This window comes from Hippocampus comes, unplaced genomic scaffold (assembly GCF_001891065.2).
Source record: "Hippocampus comes isolate QL1 unplaced genomic scaffold, H_comes_QL1_v1.1 scaffold352, whole genome shotgun sequence".
In the NCBI taxonomy this organism is placed as follows: Eukaryota; Metazoa; Chordata; class Actinopteri; order Syngnathiformes; family Syngnathidae; genus Hippocampus; species Hippocampus comes.
Window position 1 is genome coordinate 203,883 of NW_017804847.1, and position 22,343 is coordinate 226,225.

Genomic DNA, 22,343 nt, shown 5'->3' on the forward strand with positions numbered 1-22,343 from the left:
CGGGCTCGATTCTCTTCTTGATCGTGAGCGCTGTCTTCACCGCTTAAATCGCCGACACTTTTACCGGGAACGGGGGTGCACGGCCGGGCTTCATCTGTGTCGCTGGCCCCCTCGTCACTGTCGACCGGGGTCGGATTCCGTGCATCTGGTAGCGAGCGTAGCGAGGCCACTCCCCTGCAAGCGAGCATTTGCGCTGGAGCAAATTTAACCCAGCTGCATTCACACGTGCACATTTGTTCCGGCGTAGCGTCGCAAACGAGCATTTGCTCTGGAGCAAATTTTTAAACCACCTCCCTGAGGTGGATCAAATTTGTTTCGGTATAAGCTCTTTAGTGGAGCTACGTCGGAGCAAACGTGCACGTGTGAACGCTCGACTGGCTTTGCTTCAGCGCAGCATCGGACCAAACGTTGCCGTGTGAACGGGGCTATTGTTGAACTGAGGCAAAGAAGAAGTCACTGTGGAGACTAATCTGCTCTGCAGAAAAGACCATTGGCTGCTCTCTGTCCTCACTGCAAAACATCGCCTCATCCCGCTATCTCAGCGGAGCAAATAGGATAATTCACTCCTCAAACCCGCTCACAGACATTTTCTATTACTTCCCTCAGAAATGCCATACAGGTCTGTCAGATCCCACACATACAGATTCAAAGAAAGTTTTGTTTTTTTTCCTTCATCACGACATTGAACACTCACTTAAAATAACAGTACAATATTAAATTCAGGATTTTATTCTTCTTTTACCAGGGATTATTGCACTCCTCTGCCACTGGTGTGCACTTTACATAAAACACAATTTTAGAAAACCTATTGCTGCTTTGTTTTTGCGTAGTTACTGTTTCGTCCTGATTTATTGTTAACTGTTTTTTTTTTTGATGCGCTTGATGGAGATGCACTCCTAATTTCGTTGTGACATACAATGACAATAAAGCTATTCTGATTTTGATTCACTGATGTTTGCAATTGACAAAAAGACTGTGCAGTTTTAAGAGGTTACTTTTAGCCTCTGGACAGCATAGACTGATCTCATTAAGACTTTCCTAAGGGTAAGAATTGTGTTGCTGAAATGCAGTGCAGACTGAGCGAATGAAGAAACCCACATTCACCGATGGTCTTAAATCCTTGTGCTCAATCCCCATGACCCAGCACTTTTTATTCTGCTATGCTAAGTGTGCTGACTGCAGCCTTTGTCTGGAATCGGTCCCTCTCTAAATCTCCCGAGACTGCAGATCCCATTGAATGGGGCTGGGAATTAAATGAAAGCACCAAAGAGTGGATGCAACATTGGACAAATCTGGCAGATTCCAGCCAGGCATGCTCACCGCTCCTCAACTGTGACTGTTTGCTTGCTTATGAGGGGCCCCGTAAGTGCCGGCGAGCCGGATTCTGCTCTGACCCCTTGCACAAGTGCGAAGGGTACTACACCAATAAACTATGAAAGTACAATGAAACAATGTTACACGTTTATTTAATTTTTGTTTATAAAATTGCTGTTACAGTATGACTTTCATTATGTAGTGACCTTTAAGAATGAAATTTGATAAGTGATTTACAAAGATGATTATTCTCTAACTGTATCTGATTTGGCTGAATACTTAGTCTGATATTACATAAATTAAATCCATGACTTCCGAACTGTGGTATTATATTGATGAACTGCAAATAGGAGCTTAGATATTATATTGTAGTTTTCCGGTGGCAATTTGTGCATATATGCCACCCTGAAAACAAATTGCAACATATTCCCTTTTTGTTACCAATAAATATTTCATGATGGTGGGTCGACAATAGTTTGAAATCTGTAAATAATTATGCAAAATATGACTTGAACAGAAACAGTTACTTTGAAAGACACCCAAATTGAAATTTGGCCAGTGTCATCAGGCAAATTGTGGTCTAATGCTGCACTTATTAGTGTATTGTTATTGACCATGACATTTTAAAAATTAATTTGCGTGACTCAGGATTTTCAGAGCACATGGTTGCTTGATTTCCAGATTAGCTCAGCAACAGGCAGTGCATTAAATATGACGTATTTCTTTTTTGTTTTGTCCACAAGGGGGTGCAACAGGGTTCTGTACTGAGCCTCCATCTGCCACTGCACACAGGGTTTTCTCTTTTTTTTTTTCTCCCGAGGGTTGAATGTCACTCCCGTTTGCTGATTTGTGTCGGTGCTATGGCCTCTATCTACTTTGAGTTGTCAAGCGATTAGTATATTATTAAGCATGAAGATATTTGTGCAGCATTTCAGCTTGTTAATAACGCTCACCTAATCTATGCAAAAATGTCAAAATTTCTTGCTGAATCTGAAAAAACACCCAAAAAACAAACAAACAAAAAACTGAAGTTGATTACTTGCCGCATATCACATGCTGGAGTTTCTACTCATTTTCTCTTAGCATTGAAAGCTTTTCATTTCATTCAGCTTATTAAAAGTATGACGCTGTGTGTGTGCATGATGACCATTAACTTACGTAAGTGAGATGTGGAAAAAATGTGAATCATGCGTCAAGTAAATACGATGGCAAACAGAGTGAGGTGGAGTCGATGCATCAAACATTTTTTCACAACCTTTCAGCCTGACCCTCCACCCCCAGCAGTAAATTGCACTAAATGGGGTTATTCTTGGGCCAGTAACCTCAAGGCCTTTTATGTGCATCCAGTAATTGTCAGAGACCACTCCTGAGGAAATGACTCTTCCTCCAGTTGGCAGATACGATCACGGATGTTGCCTTTTTCACTTTACCACTCTAAACGTGAGAGGGGAAGCATCAGAAAATCAGTTACAACAAAAATCCCTCATTTGACAGAAATTTGCATTGGTCTTTTCTGTGAATACTTTGTGACGAATGCATATTGTTTGCGCCTGTTTCGTCACAGTAAACATCTTGTGGTTCATCTTGTTTAGAGGCAATTGCGTGCAGTTCGGGTTTGAAAGACCCTTCTGCTGGCTTGAACATTAATTTGATAGCATGTGTCATAGTTACTGCGATTGACTGGCCACCAGTTCAGGGTGTACACCGTCTACTACCCGAAGACGGATGCGATAGGCTCCAGCGTGCCTGTGCCGCTCGTTAGGATAAGCGGTTTGGATAACGAATGGATGGATGGCTGGTGTCATAGCAATGCAGCTTCCAGTCGTTTGTGCCTGAATATTTTGTTTTGTCCAATCAGGTGTCACCTTCTCCATGTTGCCCAAGACCTTCAGAATCCCAAAGACTGGCATCGAATACACAAACCGTTAAAATGGCTTATTTTATCCAATTTTTATCTTTTTTGAAACAATCAGAATTTAGATTCACCTGCGCCCAGGCGTAGGCTCAAAGTGACGTTGGCATTTTGCCGTCCTCTGATTGGTTCAGTTTGATAGTCTGTGATGTTCAGACCTGTTGCTCGACCTCAGCCGTAAGTGGGGCACAAGACATGCATCAGGGGTGGGGCAATTATTACTGTTCCTCACCGAAAGTACTTACTTTGCTCCATATTTTTGATGCTACTGTAAGCTCCCTGTTAATAGTCTTGAATGGCACTCTTTGCGACTACTGGCGGGTATTACCGTCAATATTTCCAGTGCATATCCAGTACACAGACAACCATACTGAATGTGGCAAAGTGAGGCGTGCTTCGTTCACTTGCTCCTTGGAGATGCATCATCAAGATTCATTGGATTAATATTCAACCATTGCTTCAGATTGTATTATCATGTCATTGTAATTCTGTTTTATGAATATAATTCGGAGATTTTATGGTTACTACGATGGTCTCATCCAATTATGGCTGACGCGTTGATTTTTGCTCAGAATGGGCCACCCGGCTCAATGTGGGATCTGCAGCAAAAAGAAAAAGAAAAAAGGAAAAGAAAATCGATCTTTGATTTTTGATCTCGAAAGAGTTTGTGGCTTCTTTTAAGAAATGGGTTGGAATGGCACTTAAGTTGCCATTATAAATTGTCCCTCCTCACTTGTCAAGAATGGACTGGGGATTAGCATTTTCATCAGAGCTCCCGTTAGCTTTTCCCATTGCCATTGCGGTAACATTCGATGTAGTTTCTCCACGAAGCCTCTCATCTGTGGGAATGAAATCTTCTGCTGTGTCCTTTACCCTGCTTGCAGCTCAGATGCCATGAGAATATTTTCAGTGACCCTCCAGTACACTTCAAGTGTTGAGTATGTAGTTCAGTTTATTGTAGAACATTTGGCAAGATTTTACGGAGCAGCAGGACATCTTAAGACGCTATACATGTACTGGAAGCCCCTTCACCGTCTGTTTTACTCTTCTTGCGTCAAGCATCTCCTCAATCCGTAACTCTCGCTAACGTATCGAATCTTTCTCTTACTCACTGACTGAGAAGACGTTAGTTAGTTCTACTCTCTGCTGGACAAAAACTGCTACTGCAGGCAATATAATAAAACAAGTGAAGTGGTTCACTTGAGTGGGTTACAAAAGGTGAATTATTATTTTTTTCTTTTTTAATGCCATACAAAGTTATATCGCATTTTTGGACATTATTTTGCAATGTGAACGCTGTTATGAAGAGGTCGATTAGGTCACTTAAATCCCCACAGAATGCCCAGGTAAAAAACTCACCGCCTGCTACTGTTTAGAGATATGAACAAAACTAGGTAATATGACAAAATTGTGTCTTATAGTTCCCATAATTTAATTCATAATGCTCTCAATCATAGGACATACTGTATATGTTGTAGTTTGGCTGATTCCAGATCCAACCCACATGAGGTTATTTTCTAAACTCAAGAGGAATTACTTCAACAGAACTGAGGGCTATTTTAGAGTGATGACCTCTCGCTCGCTTTAGTTCTTTTATTGGCACGCCAAGACAAACAATCATTCACATACTCTCCAGAGCTCCATGAACATTTGAAGGCCAGGTTCAAAGACACAAAATGCATATTTTGATCTGTTCCCCTACAGTCCATGTTTTCGTTCTGGTGTGTGCTGCTTAGCATAACACGTTACATAATGGAATCACTTCAGAACGCCTTGGGCGCTTGAATACTCATGGATGAGAGGGTTTTTTTTCATTGTTACTTGATATATGCACCACCTACTACCGCTATGATGAAAAATGACAACATTCTTCTGTATTTAATGTGTCTTTATCTCCTTAATGTAACCATAAGATGGAAAGACTAAATTGAACATATATCTGTAGCAGTAGTTAGAGTATAATAGTCATCAGTGTCATGAGATGACTTCCGCTGCAAGAAGATGTAATTAAGCATTTTGCTGGACTCTTACCATCTGGAAAACAACTTGATGCCAACTACTGTGAACTTCTGAGGCAGGTCAAGAAAGACTGAGAGAACAAACGCAGGGGTCATCAGACAGAAGGAGTCTTCTTGCATCATGACAACGCAAGGCCTCACGCAGCAGCCCAAACGGTGCAGACCATCAACGAGCTGGGCTGGGAACTGCTCCCCCATCCCCTTTATAGCCCAGACTTTGCCCCTTCAGACTTTCACCTGTTTGGTCCCTTAAAATCGGACACAAGAGGAGCCAAGTTTGAAACTGACGATGAAGTCAAACGTGTTGTGCTGAGGGGATATGCAAGCTTGTGCACAGATGGGAAAAGTGTACGACAGTGCTGGGAGACTACATTGACAAAAAAAAAAAAAGAAAGCTTCTATCTGTATTAGAAGTCCTGATACTAAAAAATTCACCTCCATTATTGAATGACCCTCATGTGCGCGCACACATGAGTGTCGTGTGTGTGTGTGTGTGTGTGTGTGTGTGTGTGTATATATATATATATATATATATATATATACATAAGGGCTGTGTCTTGGCTCCAGTGCTTTTTTTACATCCTCCTCTCCGCCATCACGTGGATCTTCCACCGTGGCATGGGACATGAAGATGGTGTCCATGTGGAGTACCGCCGAGATGGAAACCTCTTCAACATCAGATGGCTCCAGGCCCACACAAAGACAAAAATCTGTCGGATCCGTGAGCTTGAGATGACTGCGCTGTACTAGCTCACAGCTCAGACTTTGTGCAGCACGCTCTCAACACCATTTCCAGTCTGTACCAATCCTTTGGACTTTAGATCAACATTAAAAAAACTGAGGTCAGATTCCAACTCGCGAACCCAATTCCCACATCCCCCAGCTTTCACATTAATGGCATTCCACAAAACATAGTGGATCACTTCACCTACCTTTGTCCTCAAACTGCTCCCTTGACACTGAAGTGCATACCTGTATCAATAAAGCCTCATCTTTTCTCTTTTCTCAAGCCTCATCTGCTGCGTAGGCGACCTTGGCGTAGGCGACCTTGATCTTCAGGTTTCGGAAAACCGAAACCTGAAGATCAGCATCAATATTGCCGTGTACAACGCAGTATGTCTCTCCACTCTCCTCTACGGGGCAGAGTCATGGACCCCATACCGGCGACACATTACTACCCTGGAGGCCTTCCACATCCACTGCCCGCAGAAGATCCTTGGCCTGTCCTGGGAAGATTGAGTTCCCCATACAGACATCCAGAAGAGCACCAATTCCATCTGCATGGAAGCGACCGTGGCAAAGAATCAACTTCGGTGGATTGGACACACCATTCGCTTGCCCAACCACTTCCTGCGTATGGCCAACTGAGAGGTGCAAAGCGCTCTGCTGGGGGGCAAAAGCGGCGCCTCAAGGACTACACCAGGGACCTCCGAAAGTGAGTCAACATCAACACCACGCAGCTTGAAACTCTGGCACTCAACAGACCAACCTGGCAGATCACTTGTGCCACTACAGTCTCTCGAATACACCAAAACAACCAAGAGAGACGAACTGAGAGACGCATTCAACAACACCAGCGGGCGGCTGGTACCCCCCTGGTATCCGGGTTCCCTTGTTCCATCTGCTGGCGGGTCTGCAGCTCAAGGATCGGACTCTATGCTCACGAGAAGTGGCACCAGCGACAGTGTCGCTGAACCCCCATCCTCCTCTCCCTTGGAGCAAGCATCACCATCAAACATGATGGACGGCGACTATACATATATATATATATATACATATATATATATATATATATACATATATATATATATATATACATATATATATATATATATATATATATATATATATAAAAAAAAATGTGTAACATACAGCACAGATGAAATTTCCTCCCTCTTAAACAGACAACAGACAACAAGAGGAGCCGCTGCAGGTGCCCGCGCCGCCATCTTAAATATATATGTGATTAAATTGTCCCCTAAATGCTCGTACCGGGTACCCTGATTTCCTCCAACATTCCAAAAACATACATGGTAGGTTAATATTAATGGAACCCTCTAAATTGACCCTAAGTGTGAGTGTGAGCACAGATAGTTGTTTGTCTATGTGTGCCCTGCAATTGGCTGGCAACCAGTTCAGGGTGTACCCCGCCTACTGCCGGAAGACAGCTGGGATAGGCTCCAGCACGCCTCGCGAACCTTCTGAGGATAAGCGGATCAGAAAATGGATGGTTGGATGTTTTCCACAGAAGACATGGGCAAATAGGGGGGCTTAAGAACATTCTAGGAAGGCTTCAGCCCCTCTAAAGTGGGCCTAACGATGCCCCTGCCCCAGGCCCTTCTATCCATTATTGCCCAAAAAGTAACAGAACACAACCCAATTCATTACGTCACATTGGAGTGCATAATTAGGTAAGCATTGTAAGCTGTCTGAACTGTACTGATGTTCAATGGAATAATGTATGTACCTGGAGTATTGCGGCCTCATGAGAACGCATCCAAATTCTATGGAGCCTTATTATTGCGCTATGAGACATTCTACAGTTACATTTAGCTTATCTCCAAAACAACCAGCCCCCAACTGAGAGGGGAATGGTCAAATGTGTCCTGCTGCTAAGGAGGTGGAGATGCACTCAACCAAGGCATCCCTTTTCGGTTGGAAGACACTTTGCAGTTTTCTAGAGCAGCGTGTGGTGCCGAGAAGGAATTTAACAGAGCAGTCATATGGATGGCGAGGAGGTGCGGATTGGGCCATATACTTGTTAAAAATCTCTCTCTGATCTTCCCCTGGTGGAACCACAGAAAGACCAATGATTTTACTGACTGGCAATAGGGGAGGGCAAAGCAGATTCAAATGTTATGTACATCAATCAATGCTCTCATTCAGTCTTTCTCAAAGTGTGTTACGAGTGCTGCTATTGGTACGTGGGTTCTCTCGAGATGTATGTGAAAGAATCACTGCGTATTTGTACCATATTTTCCAGAATATAAATTGCTCCAGAGTATATGTCGCACTAGCTATAAAATACATAAAGAAGAAAAAAAACATATATAAGTCACACTGGAGTATAAGTGGTATTTTTGAGGGAAATGTATTTGATAAAGTCCAACACCAAGAACAGACATGTCATATTGAAAGGAAATGAGAAATAAAAATAAAATAGAGAACTGGCTGAATAAGTGTACGATATGCGAACGTTACATGACGCATAAATAATGAACTGAGAACGTGCCTGGTATGTTCACGTAACATATTAAGAGTTATTCAGAAAACTATTGCATAAAGAACATGCAAACAAGTTTACCAAACCATCAGTATCACTCCAAATCACTAAATCCAATGAAATCCTCATCCTCTGTGTCACTTTTAAACAACTCCGCCAACTCCGGAGGTAAAAATGCGGCGCTTCCTCTTCAACGTCGTTTACGTCAGACTCATCGTCGATTTATCAACACAGGCCTAGAGCGCCTTCTTACGGTTTAATATGAAGATAACGTGAATGATCTAATAATGTGTTAATAATTTCACACATAAATCACTCCAGAGTATAAATCGCACTCCCAGCCAAACTATGGGAAAAAAATGTGACGAATCATCCAGAAAATACGGTAATTTATTTCTATTTCACATAAAACATTGATTGAAAGTCATTATCTTTTCATGTATTTAAACTCAGTGTTGATGTTCAAACTGTGCATGAAGTTACCTTTGCTTTTTTTTTTTTTTAGTTGTACTGCACTTGGTGTCAAACGTTGTTTGATAGCTATCGCTTTATTTGACAAGGCCAGCTTTTAGTATCTAATTATTAGCTGAATTGTGTTGATTCAGCCAAGTGAAACCCAAAACTCTTCATGACGGTTCTCAGAATGCTAAAACAGAGGTAGTCCGATCAGTCGGTTGTTTCAGTGTCGTCTTTCTCTGCTGTTGTCATCAAACGTGATGAGCATGTTTCTCGTACTCCTTGTTTCTTGAAGTTTTGCTTCGACTTTGAAATGTCATTTTGTTTCTGGTTCGCCAACACGCTTGCTTGTCCGCCTTTGGTGAATAAACATTTGAGTTTTGCCTGCAGTCCTACCTTCCCTGCTTCTCTGCACTTACTGTCGGTTCAAATGCCTTTGCTCCAGTACACCCCACCGAACCTTGACAAAATGACCAGAGCCAAAAGAGGCCACGCAGGAAAGCCATTTGACTCCACTGCTCAGGCAGTGCGAGTTGTGCACTTTTGCCCGCACTCACAGGTACTTGTGTGTCACATCCAGATGGAAATACCTGGAAATAAAAGCTGAAACATTGATGACTTATGTTCCTCTTTTTATGGCAAACCCAAATGTTTTCAGTCTGCAGCAAGAATAGAGAAACTAAAGACTTACATATTAAATGAAAGAAAATAAAAGATATTAAGGAAATACAATCACGTTTGTTCTTCCACGTTGGCGCAGATCTGTTCTTTGACTTCTATCTCGGATGTCAATATTCGCATTAGTGACAGTGAATGAAACATTCTGTACTCCTACTTTAAAAAGGCACAATGCTTGAATCTATTTCTAAAAATGCTCTCTGAAATCACAGCATACTTTTCATCTGTTTGTAAAAGGTTTTATTTTTTTGGTTTGCGGTCGCAAAAAAAAACCCCAACAAAACAAAACAAACAAACAAAAAACCAAAAGCTAGTAATTGTCGCATGATCATAATTGTGACCACGTTTGTTTCACAGCTCGCACGTTTGAATGAGTATGAGTGTCAATCGCCATCCTAAGTTAGGAGTGGAAAGTATTTTCCAGGCCTCCAAGGTAAGCATTGATGCAGCCAGTATTAATTTCCTGCTTCATTTTAGATGTATGTCTTTTTGGCCTAAAAGCCTCCATTGTGACTCCTCCTCCACCTCTTGTCACTTGCTCTTTGCTGCATTCCTCTTTCTCCACTATCTCACTCCCTTCGGCAGTGTGCCAGTCCTCCTCTTCCTCTTTCTCTCATGAATTCAACTTCTCCTGTTGGAGCCTGCCCCCCCGTTTTATTTCCATCAGCTGGAGGACCTGAAAACATCCACATACGCTCGGACATGGGAATCATGACCCTATACAAGGACACAGGAAATGCTGTCAAAGACCATCAACAACTTTTTCTTCTATTTTGAGGCAGGAAAAAAAAAACCTTGACAACATAAGGAATCTTTGAGGAACTTTTTTTTTTTTTACTTCAAAATTAAGTGACAAGGTTACGTTTCTATACACTGACAGTGACAACATGAGCGTAAATAGGAAAAAGAGTGGGCTGATTATTAGTTGGCAGAAGTCATTGTCCATGCTGGCTCCTTGGAGGAAAGGTACAGTTGACTTTTGCCTGTTGTGTTGTCATGATCGTTGTTGTAAGGCCTCAAGGTGTTTTGGTTGGACATTGTGTGTCGTGCTAAAACGAACAGACATTCTCATCGCAAGCGCTGATGAAATTCTTTGACAGACAATCAGAATCAATTCTTTCACATCTGCACATAGGATCAGTGTTGGAATGCGTCAGTCCATTTTGACAAGTGAACAATAATCCTGGCTTATTTCTGATGCCTGATGTCGTGTCTAAAGAGCACAGTTGCTAACTGACATCATTTTCAGATATAAACATGAACCGCTTGACTCACATGTTCATGTAGTATTTGTACTGGTCATGTTGTTGATGACAGTTCTCATTTTTTAATTTACTACAGTTATCACTGGCTCAGGGAAGAACAGCTTCTGCAACTTCAGAGTATTTCTGTCAACCCCAAATTTTGTTTTAACCCTTTCAGGGACAGCGGTTACTACAGTGGGCAGCTTATCATGTCATCAGGTTACACGGTGCATGAAAGGGTTCAAATATTGGGGTCAGACTATGTGGAAAAAAAAAAGTAAAAACTGATCTTGAAGTGTTACTGGTGAGTGTGATAACGTGAGTCAGTAAATATTCCCTCCAAATAACCCGAGACAGATGCAGCTTTTCTATTTACAGTATTTTAGATATTTCATGACATGTGGACTTCCAGTTGATATTGTTTCTTTTTTTTTTTTGCGGGGGGCACAAGTTTTGTGAAGCCAAGTTTGCTTCCTATAATTTTCGGAGGGAGAAGCAAAACATCTGACATGTTGCCACTTTATCATTGAGTAAAGTATCATTACAAAGTGCCAACAATTGCCTGTTTTGACATGCACCAAGCACTGAACAACATTAGAAATCACTAGTCATGTTTCATCTCCCCAATATAAAATAGACGAAACTTTCAAAGCGTGCAGGGGCCAGGGAGCAGTATTAGATGATTTGCAAAGACTACATTGTGTAGTAGTTCCATATTTTTTTCGTTCTAATCCTAGTGTCAGGTTGCGGCACATTCCATGTACAAGCCTCACTTGGATATCGCTTTCAGCTCATTTACTGTATGAGAGCCCACACCTGCCAAGAATCTTTCCATTTTGTTGCGTGAAGACCAATCTCTTTTTGCAGCTGCCATTCTTTTTTTTCATTGTTCACTATATTACTTTGAGTTTTAGTCTAAATTTTTCGAGGATTGTGTGGGCCATTGTCAGTGTACCACTTCCATTGTGTGCAGTGCAGCGGGGAGCGGCTCTGAGCTAGAGATTTTTCGTGAACCCTTGTTATCATTTTAAAGCTGCTGAAGTCAGGAATGAAACTGGGTTATGAGCTCGAGAACAGCAACTTTGCCTCTCTCTATTACGGTTGAAACTATAATACTCTACAAGACATTTCTGATGTTGAGTCGAAATGGTCAATGAGTTGATCAACTGCCCTTAAACAAGAATAATAATGAATCTTTTGTCTTTGTTGCAGTTGGTGTAACTGTATGCATTCAAATAGGAAACGCATTTGTATCCACAGTGTATTTCTCCATATACAGACGCTCCCCGACTTACGAACATCCGAGTTACGAACAACGGTACATACGAAAATTTTTACGGGTATGTCGAAAAAGAAAAGAAAAAGTTAAGATTTTGTATTGCGCGCCTTTTTCCGAGTACAGTACAGGTGTAGTGTTTCTTTCCGCTGCTAATACCGACGTGAGGCGCTGTGAGAGCTCGCCCAGCATCCACCCCGAATCCGGCTTCCTCTGCCCAGTTGTTAAATATCTCGTGCATCCATTATTCAATATGGTTGGTGAAAAGCGAAAGGCTTCTAGTGAGAGTGGAAGTGTAAAGAAGAGGCAAGCCATTTCATTTCAAATGAAAGTGGCAATAATAAAGAAGCTTGATGCGGGTGAGAAAATGGTGAGCGTTGCACGTGCATACAACATGAATCGTTCGACCATCGGTACCATTTATAAACAGAAAGATCGCATAATGGAACACGTGAAAGGTGCAGTGCCGATGCAATCGATGATCATTAGCAAGTAAACATACTTATATAAGCCTAAAACAAACATTCCATACAAAATATAGCACTGAAGCAACTTAGGAACGAATTCACCTTACGAACGATCGTTCGGAACGTATCTCGTTCGTAAGCTGGGGAGCGTCTGTATGTGGTAGTGTTGTCCACCAGCAAAGGATGCCAGAAAGTTATTTCAGCACCCGTTAAAACTTTTGACAATGGGCCAATTGAAAAAAAATAGCATGTCATGCCCTTATGAACTATAATGCTTGGCTTGCATCATGAATAAACCTGCCCAGAAAGTACCTCAATGCTTGAGCATGAGACACCACGCAGCATGTTCTGCAAAGCGCTGCAAAGTGGCAAGTACAGTGAAGTCCACAGATATAGCGACACAGATACAATTCCACCAGAATGGATTTGAAATCAAAGATTTAACTGCAGACTTTCTGGTGTTTCACACCTTTTAATTTGAGGGTATTTACAGCCAAAACAGGTGGCCGGTGTAGGAATTACAACAGTTTGGAGTGTACGTACGTACACACACACACACACACACACACACACACACACACACACACACACACACACACACACACACACATTTATATATACATATACATCTACACATACATACATATACATACAGACGCTCCCCGATTTACGAGCATTCGAGTTACGAACAACGGTACATACGAACATTTTTATGGGTATGTCGAAAAAGAAAAGAAAAAGTTAGATTTTGTATTGCGCGCCTTTTTCCGAGTACAGGTACTGTAGTGCTTCTTTCCGCCGCTAATACCGACGTGAGGCGCTGTGAGAGCTCGCCCAGCATCCACCCCGAATCCGGCTTCCTCTGCCCAGTTGTTAAATATCTCGTGCATCCATTATTCAATATGGTTGGTGAAAAGCGAAAGGCTTCTAGTGAGAGTGGAAGTGTAAAGAAGAGGCAAGCCATTTCATTTCAAATGAAAGTGGCAATAATAAAGAAGCTTGATGCGGGTGAGAAAATGGTGAGCGTTGCACGTGCATACAACATGAATCGTTCGACCATCGGTACCATTTATAAACAGAAAGATCGCATAATGGAACACGTGAAAGGTGCAGTGCCGATGCAATCGATGATCATTAGCAAGTAAACATACTTATATAAGCCTAAAACAAACATTCCATACAAAATATAGCACTGAAGCAACTTATGAACGAATTCACCTTATGAACGATCGTTCGGAACGTATCTCGTTCGTAAGCTGGGGAGCGTCTGTATGATTTTTTATTTTATTTTTTTTTAAGGCATATGCATTTCAGGGTTATTCTGAGGGATTGACAATCAAACTGTAACATTTCAGTGGGACCAGTCCTCACATTGAACAAAGTTACAGGACTCTGAAACATTCTTTTCTTATCCCAATGTTTTTGATAAGCCACTGTCGAGTTGGGAGCGGGGAGGCATTTTGATAAAGACGGCGAGTCTGGGTATCATCCTTGAGTTTGACGACACCCCAGTCTTGAAAATAGTGGAAAACTGAGTTGAGCTGAAAACAAGCCCATGTGTTGAGAAACAAGTGAGGAGGTGGGAAGTGACTCCCGTGACTGGGAGGAATATACAGTAGATGATAGTAGTGTGCCGCTGCTTTTTCTCACTTGCACCATGAATTAAATTAACACTGACAATGGGGGTGGCCCGATGGTCCAGTGGTTAGCACGTCGACCTCACAGTGCAGAGGTGCAGGGTTTGATTCCGGCTCCGGCCTTCTCCTTTGTGGAGTTTGCATGCTTAATAAAATTAATAATTAATAATTAATTAACAATAACAATAACAAGGTTAATGGAACACTCTAAATCAGGGGTGGCCAACCCGCAGCTCGCGAGCCACATGCGGCTCTTTGGCTGGTTCAATGCGGCTCCCGGGCTTTCACACGACAATTGTCGAAAACACTTCGGCAGTGGCGCTGCCATTCAAACAAAGGCGCTAAATACACAGCAACGCATTAGGTCAACCTATCATCAGTACTGTACCGTTATTTGATTGACATAGAGCGCAACCAATCAGATGACTGAATCACCGCTCATGCACAAACCACGGCGCTAAGTGCTAAGCTAGTCAGCGAATTACCTCTGATTTTAAGGCAGGGGTGCCCAATACGTCGATCAGAATCGACCGAGAGCCAGCGGACTGGTCCCAAGTCGACCGCAAGGGGTAGGAGGAGGAAATGGGTGGGGGAAAAAAAAAAGATTTGTGTGTTTGTGTCTTTAACTTTCGTTCATGTTCAGGCCATTCCGGCCTGTTGCTCATCGTGGCGTGCGTGCATATGGGCGCGAGTGCATGATTGGGCACCCGCGTGCGTGCGTGCGTGCGTGCGTGCGTGTGCTCGCACATGCGCGATTGGGTCGATCGTGGGAAGTTGGTCGCTTCGAAAGTCGATCTTTGGGCATAAAAGTGTGTGTGTGTATGTGCGTGTGCGTGTGTGTATGTGCGTGTGTGTGCGCTTGCACATGCGCAATTGGGTCGATCGTGGGCAGTTGGTCGCTTCAAAAGTCGATCTTTGGGCATAAAAGTGTGTGTGTGTATATGCGTGTGCGTGTGTGTATGTGCGTGTGTGTGCGCTTGCACACGCGCAATTGGGTCGATCGTGGGCAGTTGGTCGCTTCAAAAGTCGATTTTTGGGCATAAAAGTGTGTGTGTGTGTGTATGTGCGTGTGTGTGTGTGTGTGTGTGTGAGTTGACTGAAAGACAGTCAACTCACCTCATTTAGTATGCATCATTTGTCCACGTACTTGACAAAGTTGTCACAGGTGCCGCTCCCTTTTAAAGAAGGTTGTAGCTCTTTGCAGTAACACAGTAAAAAAATTGCCTCTTAGTCTCTGACTGGTTGGCCACCCCTGCTCTAAATTTTGCCTAGGTGTGGGTGTGAGTGTGAGCGTGGATGGTTGCTCGTCTCTGTGTGCCCTGCGATTGGCTGGCAATCAGTTCAGGGTGTACCCTGCGTACTGCCTGAAGACAGCCAGAATACGCTCCAGCACGCCCGTGTGAGGATAAGCGGATTAGAAAATGGATGGATGGATGTTTATTAAAGTGGTGGCACGGTGGTTAACTGGCTCACGCGTCGGCCTCACAATGCCGAGGTGCAGGGTTCGATTCCGGCTCCGGCCTTCTTATATGGAGTTGCATGTTCTCCCTGTACCTGTGTGGGTTTTCTCCGGGTATGGTTGTGAGCATATACGGAATAGAAAATGGATGGATGGATGGATCTTTATTAAATCAAATGGTCCCACAGTTACAAGAAACAGCAATGAAGCAAATAATATCCCCCAAAAAAGAAATCAAATTTCGTTTTAACTGTTTTGAGATCAAATGTGGTCATTGGGGGTGATGGGACAAAAGAAAAATGGCATTTCGGGGCAGTACAGTATTTGGTATTTTTAAAACTATTGTCAAGCATTCTTTTCTCTTTTTTTGTCTCAGGAACAGTAAATGTACTCAGAAACTGCATGTTTTAGTATTTCGGATTTGGATTGGTTAAAAATTGATGTGTGGGACGTAAAACGTCCTCCACTTCTGGAATGCCCTTTATTGTGCATGTGAAACCTACAAAAAAAAAAAAAAAAAAAAAAAGCTCTGTTTTTCGTGACTTCAAAACCCGTTGACTATTTTTTGCCTTCATCCTCTCATGCAGTTGAAATGCTTTGTTGGAAGAGTGTACCAGCTTCAGGCAAGGCATTCCTACCACTCTCCTATAACACCTGTCTAGCCCTGAGCACTTTGGAGGGCACTCGCGTGAATCACAAGACCAATGTTGTGTGGAATGCAATATTTATCTGGCGGGAAATGATGTGAACATTTTTTTTAGAAGATAAGAAGCAATAGCGTCATGTTTGGGAGGATGACCTATTTGCAATTATAGAGTAAGTTGTGGGTCTTAGTCAAGAGGCAGGTAATAGACCGAGTCAGTCATTGAAGACAATTGCAAGGCAGTGTGCAAGACTCATTTGTGTTGCGTGGAATCAGAGCAACACCTGTCAAGATGACGCTGCTCGTATAAGGCGTATAATTTAAGGTAACCAGGTGTTCTTCTAATTACCAGTAAGACAGATGAAACTATATGTTCACTGAATATTTACAAATACAGACACCATATCATATCCGGAGTTCCTATCGATGATTACACTGAAAATAAACCCCAGTGTTAAATATGATCTGACAGGAGAATACAGAATCACATGGTATGTGCAGTACTGTTTACACACCTAAAGTGATATGAAAGAAAGTATGTGAGTGCTGAATCTTGGCCCAAATTCTGCCTCATGTTAAGTTTGGCACTCCAACCTTGTTCTAGGGGTGGAAATATTTCATTTTCAGAAGGACGGGCTCCAGTGATAAAAGAACAAGAAAGGCATCTTATTTTCACCACTTGTCTGGGAAAAAGTCCTCCTCTTGCTCCAATTTACCATTCTTGAAGTGCCACCTCACATTATTGTTGGTCTGAGAGGGGAAAAGCAGGATTTTCCCTCTGGGTTGAGTGTTGAGTTTCATGGGGCAATGTGTGGTTTCCAAAATGCCAGTTTATTATTTGACTTTGGCAGCAAAGCGTGACACAAATGCATTCCGTTTTAATTGTTCTTTTACTGCAAGTTTTCCTCATCAGCCATATATTGTGTTCCCAGTGGTGCACGGCACTTTTCAAATGGAATTTGGTCGTCTACTTTAAGGTTTAGGATTCGATTATCAGTCCCCTGAGGCTCTGTTTTCGGGGGTAGATAGCTCAAGAACAAAATCCTCAGACTTGGTCTTTCCTTCTGAGGACTCGGTTGATTTAGTGAAAGACTAAAGGTGTCGTTTATCGTGAGACTGGTGTTTTTTTTTTTTTTACATCTTGTAAACCAGATCTGCATTGATCACTGCATGCAATGAAACTGGCTTACATAAGGAAAATCATCATCGCAATGTACAGTACTATTGTTAAAAAAACAACCCCCCCAGTGTAAGTTTGGGTGTTTTGTCTTCTACAATAACAAACTATTGTAGACTTTCAATACACCGATAAGTTATTGTGTTTTTTGTTGCTAATGATTAATTGATGAATTTGGTTCCCCAGGTGGAAATAAAAGGAATCATAGGCAAGCGGTAAAGAATTATACTTATTCACGTGGATGGATGGATGTTTGAGTTCAACAGAGGTGAAAATAAAACAGCCTAAAAGAGGAAGCGAGCCTTTGGAAACTGATATGGCCAAAACACTACACTATCAGTATTTTGGCAGAGTGACGGCTATTCAACAATAAGGTTATCAGAACAGTGGCATATTTGGAGGAGATGTAGATAGGTGGCTGTTTTGCTGACAGATTAGGTTGGAAATCAAAACAAGCTGTTTTCGTGGGGGGATTCCGCTGATGCCAGCTTTCCACCATTTGGACATTTCTGCAGATTATTCAGTTGCACATCAACAGCCACGAAGCATATTACGAACAAAGACATCACACAGAGACACCCTGTTGTCAGCAATACTCTTGATTTCTACTTAACTAAACCTCAGTATACTTCTTGACCAAAGACAGTTGCGGCGTAGATTAAGCCACTTGGCACCACCAATGACACAGCTTAACTGTGCTGTGTCATTGGTGTCCTGTCTTTTCTACCTTCCATGTCAGTTATCACTTTGCCACAGATGTTTATTCAGCTCTGTTAAACAATAACGCCCTCCCCATTGTGCTCATTTCCACCACGGGATGCAGTTCAATTTAGCACAGAATCGTTTCGAACGTTCAACCCTCTTCTGACTCAGACTGTTTTAATTGCATCAGTATGCATATGAATAATACGAATGGGCGCCTACTCACCTGCAACCCTGAAGAGTGCAAGGGGCTTAGAGACAGTGGATGGATGGCTCACATTCTAGTAGTATGGCTTCAGTGTCATACGACGAGAATATGAGCAATCCATGGCTTCAGTGTCACAGTCAAAATGTGATGCTTTGAAAATCAGACACATGAATTTGGGTAATGCCTTAATGACAATAAAAGAGTCCAAATACTATCCCCCCATCTTGAGAGTGGCAAAAAAAATCGAATTAACTCCACTACTCGGTGGAAATAAGGGGGCTTGTACAGTATACCATTTACACAATAAAGCTGAATAACAACATAACATTCCCATCTAGTGTTGTGTCTGCAGGCCCTTTGCCCCACTCCCACTCTAGCCTACATTTTAGACTTGGTCTTGAAAAGGAAGTGTAAAAAAAGCTTATGTGCTCCATTTCTCTTCAAGTCTCCCTCCTCCAAAGTTCCCTTCAGAGAGGATAAAAACGTCAGATTTACCACTTCAAAGAACTTTTAATCTCATATTTGCCTTGGCGGGATCTCAAATTCACCCTGTAGGAAGTCTCACAATCTGCCCTGTTGTTGAAGTCCGTGACGTGCGGTGAGATTCATGGCTGGTGAGGCACTGACATTATTGTCAGATTTATACATTTTGAAGGTAAACAAAGTGGTGTGGCTGCCTGACACACACACAAAAAAAAGTAGATATGAACATTTCTTTTCACACACACAATGCTTTAGGCATTAGCAGGATTGCATTTCTGGAATTGACACGGTGTTGTATGAAACTGCGGCCCAGCTCAGTCGGCATTAACTATATGAACAAATAGCAGCTTAGAAATCAATAGGCCTACAACAATGACACAAAGATATATAAACATTCGAAACATAGAACATTCTAAATTGTCCCTAGGTGTGAGTGTGGGCGCGGACCAGTTCAGGGTGTCCCCCGTCTACTGCCCGAAGACAGCTGGGATAGGCTCCAACACACCTTGCGACCCTTGTGAGGATAAGTGGATCAGAAAATGGATGTATTGATGGATGTATATATTCGATAAATAATATCAATATATACTTTTATAGATCTCGCCTCCTGGCAAAAACCCCACCAGCCACCTCAGTTAGCAGTAGATTAAAAATAGCATTCAGTCTATGGTTGACAGGTGTTGTTTAGTTGAAGGTAGTGGTGAAATGTGTAGTGGCCCGCAAAGCTATTGTTATGTTTAGTGGTTGTGAACACAAAGGACTGCCTGAAACACTCAGTTATGGTCCTGGTTGGAATGCGGCCGCTTGTCGTGGAGAGGGTGGGAAGATTTGCTCAAGATGCCCCTCATTTTATACTTTGTCCTCACCTCAGCCATCATCACTACATGTGCAACTTGGGCATTTGACTTAATTTCCTATGTGTCTCACTTTGTACTTGTTTTAAAACATTTCTGATACCTCGCCCTGGCTCAGTATCAAATTTAGAATAGGTTCGTTGGAGATAGGCACTCAGAAATGAAACACAAGAGACAAATCTGCTACTAACAAATTGCACGTTTATTAGCGCCACAGAATATGTCACACAATCATTCAATAGCACAAGAGACAAATCTGCTACTAACAAATTGCACGTTTATTAGCGCCACAGAATATGTCAAACAAGCAAATATCAGTGTATCAAGCTCTTAGAATAGTATCCAGCCCTTACCGTGCGTCAATAGGATGGAGAGCCAACACCCCAGGTAGAGCGAGCTTCCATACCAGCTGGGCGTCCGTACGCAACCCTTAGCAGACTCTGGACTCTGCGAACTCCGGACTCTAGACTCTACTGGCTCTAGACTCTCAGTATCCGAATCTCTCCTTTTATAGTCTAAGCGTGCCTGACGCCACGCTACCTTTGTTCTTAACAAATGACATTGCTCAACATCACATGACATTGCTGTTTATACAAAGACTGTGACATCGCTGATTATATTGTGACATCGCTGATTATATTGCGACATCGCTGATTATATAGCGACATCGCTGGTTACAAAGCTATTGCGAAACATCTTTAAACATGGAAAAACAACACAATATAATTATTCTTACTTCAGTACTGTATTCATAACTGTATGGAGAACTCTATGATGCCATTATCGAGAGACTTTTTTCAGTTCTTGCAATTTAAATAAACATTTTATTCTTTACTCCTTTGCAGGCAAAGAGGCCCGAGACTCAGTACTGGAGAGTGCAGTTGTGCTGACAAAAATTAAGCGATTTGGCAACTTCCATGACAGGCTTGCAGAGGTGGACAACTTCCCCTCCACCCACTCTGATGAGATCTCACACCACTCCAAAGACTCTTTTGTGGATTTCCCCGCTGATGACAAGCCAGGACAGCGTCAAACCTACACCAATGCAGACGACCTGTCGGGCATTTTCTCAGGTTCTCAGTTGACAAGGTTGGACAAGTTTGAGTCAGAGGACTCTGGAGTGGAGTTATCAAGTGGTAACGCTCCATCCAGTCCGACAGGCTCCGACCAGAACTTTGCTGTCCACAGTCGTGAGTCATCCTGCGACTCATCTAATTTAAACTCGTACCCATCAACACACTCTGATGAGCAAACAAAACATCAGCAGAACTCTGATATTTCACGGCCAGAGGCTGAGATCAGCTCTTCGCCCTCAAGAACTGAAGTGCAAACTTGTGAGGATCTGGAAACGGATCAGTATAGTTCACCGCCAGTAAACCCTGAGGGTGAGGAGGAGATTATTGATAAGCTCCAGAAGGCAAAAAACTCCAAGGCTGGGAACCCATCATTATCGGAAACCTATAATAACAAGGCAGACAGTGACTTGGGGTCTTTAAAAGGGAGTGGCACCTGTGACAACTTTGTCAAGTACGTGGACAAATGCTGCATACTAAGTGAGGTGAGTTGACTGTCTTTCAGTGTACAGTTGTTCATCCTGGAATGATACAAATACAAACATCAGATCACAACACACGCACGCACGCATGCACACACACACACATCCATCCGTAAGTACAGTGAAACTCCTCTACAACGAAATCATGTTTGCAGCAAGAAATTTTTCACAAGGGGTTTTTCACTGTAGCAAATTTGATCTCAGATGTAAGCACACCCACACACACAAACGTATGTGTACACGCACACACAAACGTATGTGTACTCTATTTTTATTCCAATAGTGCATAAGTATGAGCACACACTTATTTGACACTTCATATTGTCAGTGTAGAAAGAAAAAAAGGGAAAGAAATTGCAAAATTTACAATCAGCATTCACTTTCACTTACATCAATTTCTTGGATAATGTCTTTTATTTTGCTTGCTCCGTCTTTCATTTTGATCACTTTTACCCTCTCTTCCAGAATCAGAGCTCTTCTTGTCTTAGCTGCTTGACACCCAAAGGTCCGTTTTGTAGCCATTTTAGCAATGCAACGTCCATCCTCGTCTGAATCTAACAATAACAAATACTCCCTGGCATGCCACGGGACGCTTCGATTGCCATAATTAGCTCTCGAAGGCTAAAAACCTTACGCTAACTGGAGCGCTTCTCTCTCATTAGCGCTCTAGTTAGCGTCCTGTGGCTGTTTTTAGCATGATAACAAGTAAAGCATTTGAGGAAACGTTCGTTTATTTGAATGTCCGTCGAGCCACGGGACGCTTCGTAGTCCTCGATGGCCATAGTTAGCTCTCGAAGGCTAAAAACCTTACGCTAACTGGAGCGCTTCTCTCTCATTAGCGCTCCAGTGGCTCGACGGACATTCAAATAAACGAACGTTTCCTCGAATGCTTTACTTGTTATCATGCTAAAAACATGATAACAACCTTACGCTAACTGGAGCGCTAATGAGAGAGAAGCGTTCCAGTTAGCGTAAGGTTTTTAGCCTTTGAGAGCTAACTATGGCCATCGAGGACTACGAAGCGTCCTGTGGCTGGC

At 42.5% G+C, this 22,343-nt stretch overlaps 1 protein-coding gene and 1 long non-coding RNA gene across 4 annotated transcripts in view; both read left to right on the top strand.

Annotated features, from left to right (window-relative positions):
- The first annotated feature begins 10,196 nt into the window (after positions 1-10,196).
- LOC109520132 (uncharacterized) overlaps positions 10,197-22,343 on the top strand; it is a 35,262-nt gene continuing 23,115 nt past the window's right edge. For 2 of the 3 annotated variants that reach the window (XM_019877116.1, XM_019877125.1), the window contains exons 1-2: positions 10,197-10,567; positions 20,597-21,309. In XM_019877116.1, the coding sequence (XP_019732675.1) occupies positions 10,489-10,567; positions 20,597-21,309 (792 nt within the window). In that variant the 5' untranslated portion in view covers positions 10,197-10,488. The remainder of the gene's footprint in view (positions 10,568-20,596; positions 21,310-22,343) is intronic. The other variant, XM_019877130.1, reaches the window with a different exon arrangement.
- On the top strand, positions 14,844-15,147 carry LOC109520151 (uncharacterized). The gene is made up of 2 exons (XR_002169122.1): positions 14,844-14,948; positions 15,036-15,147. It is a non-coding gene; the product is annotated as an uncharacterized LOC109520151 (long non-coding RNA).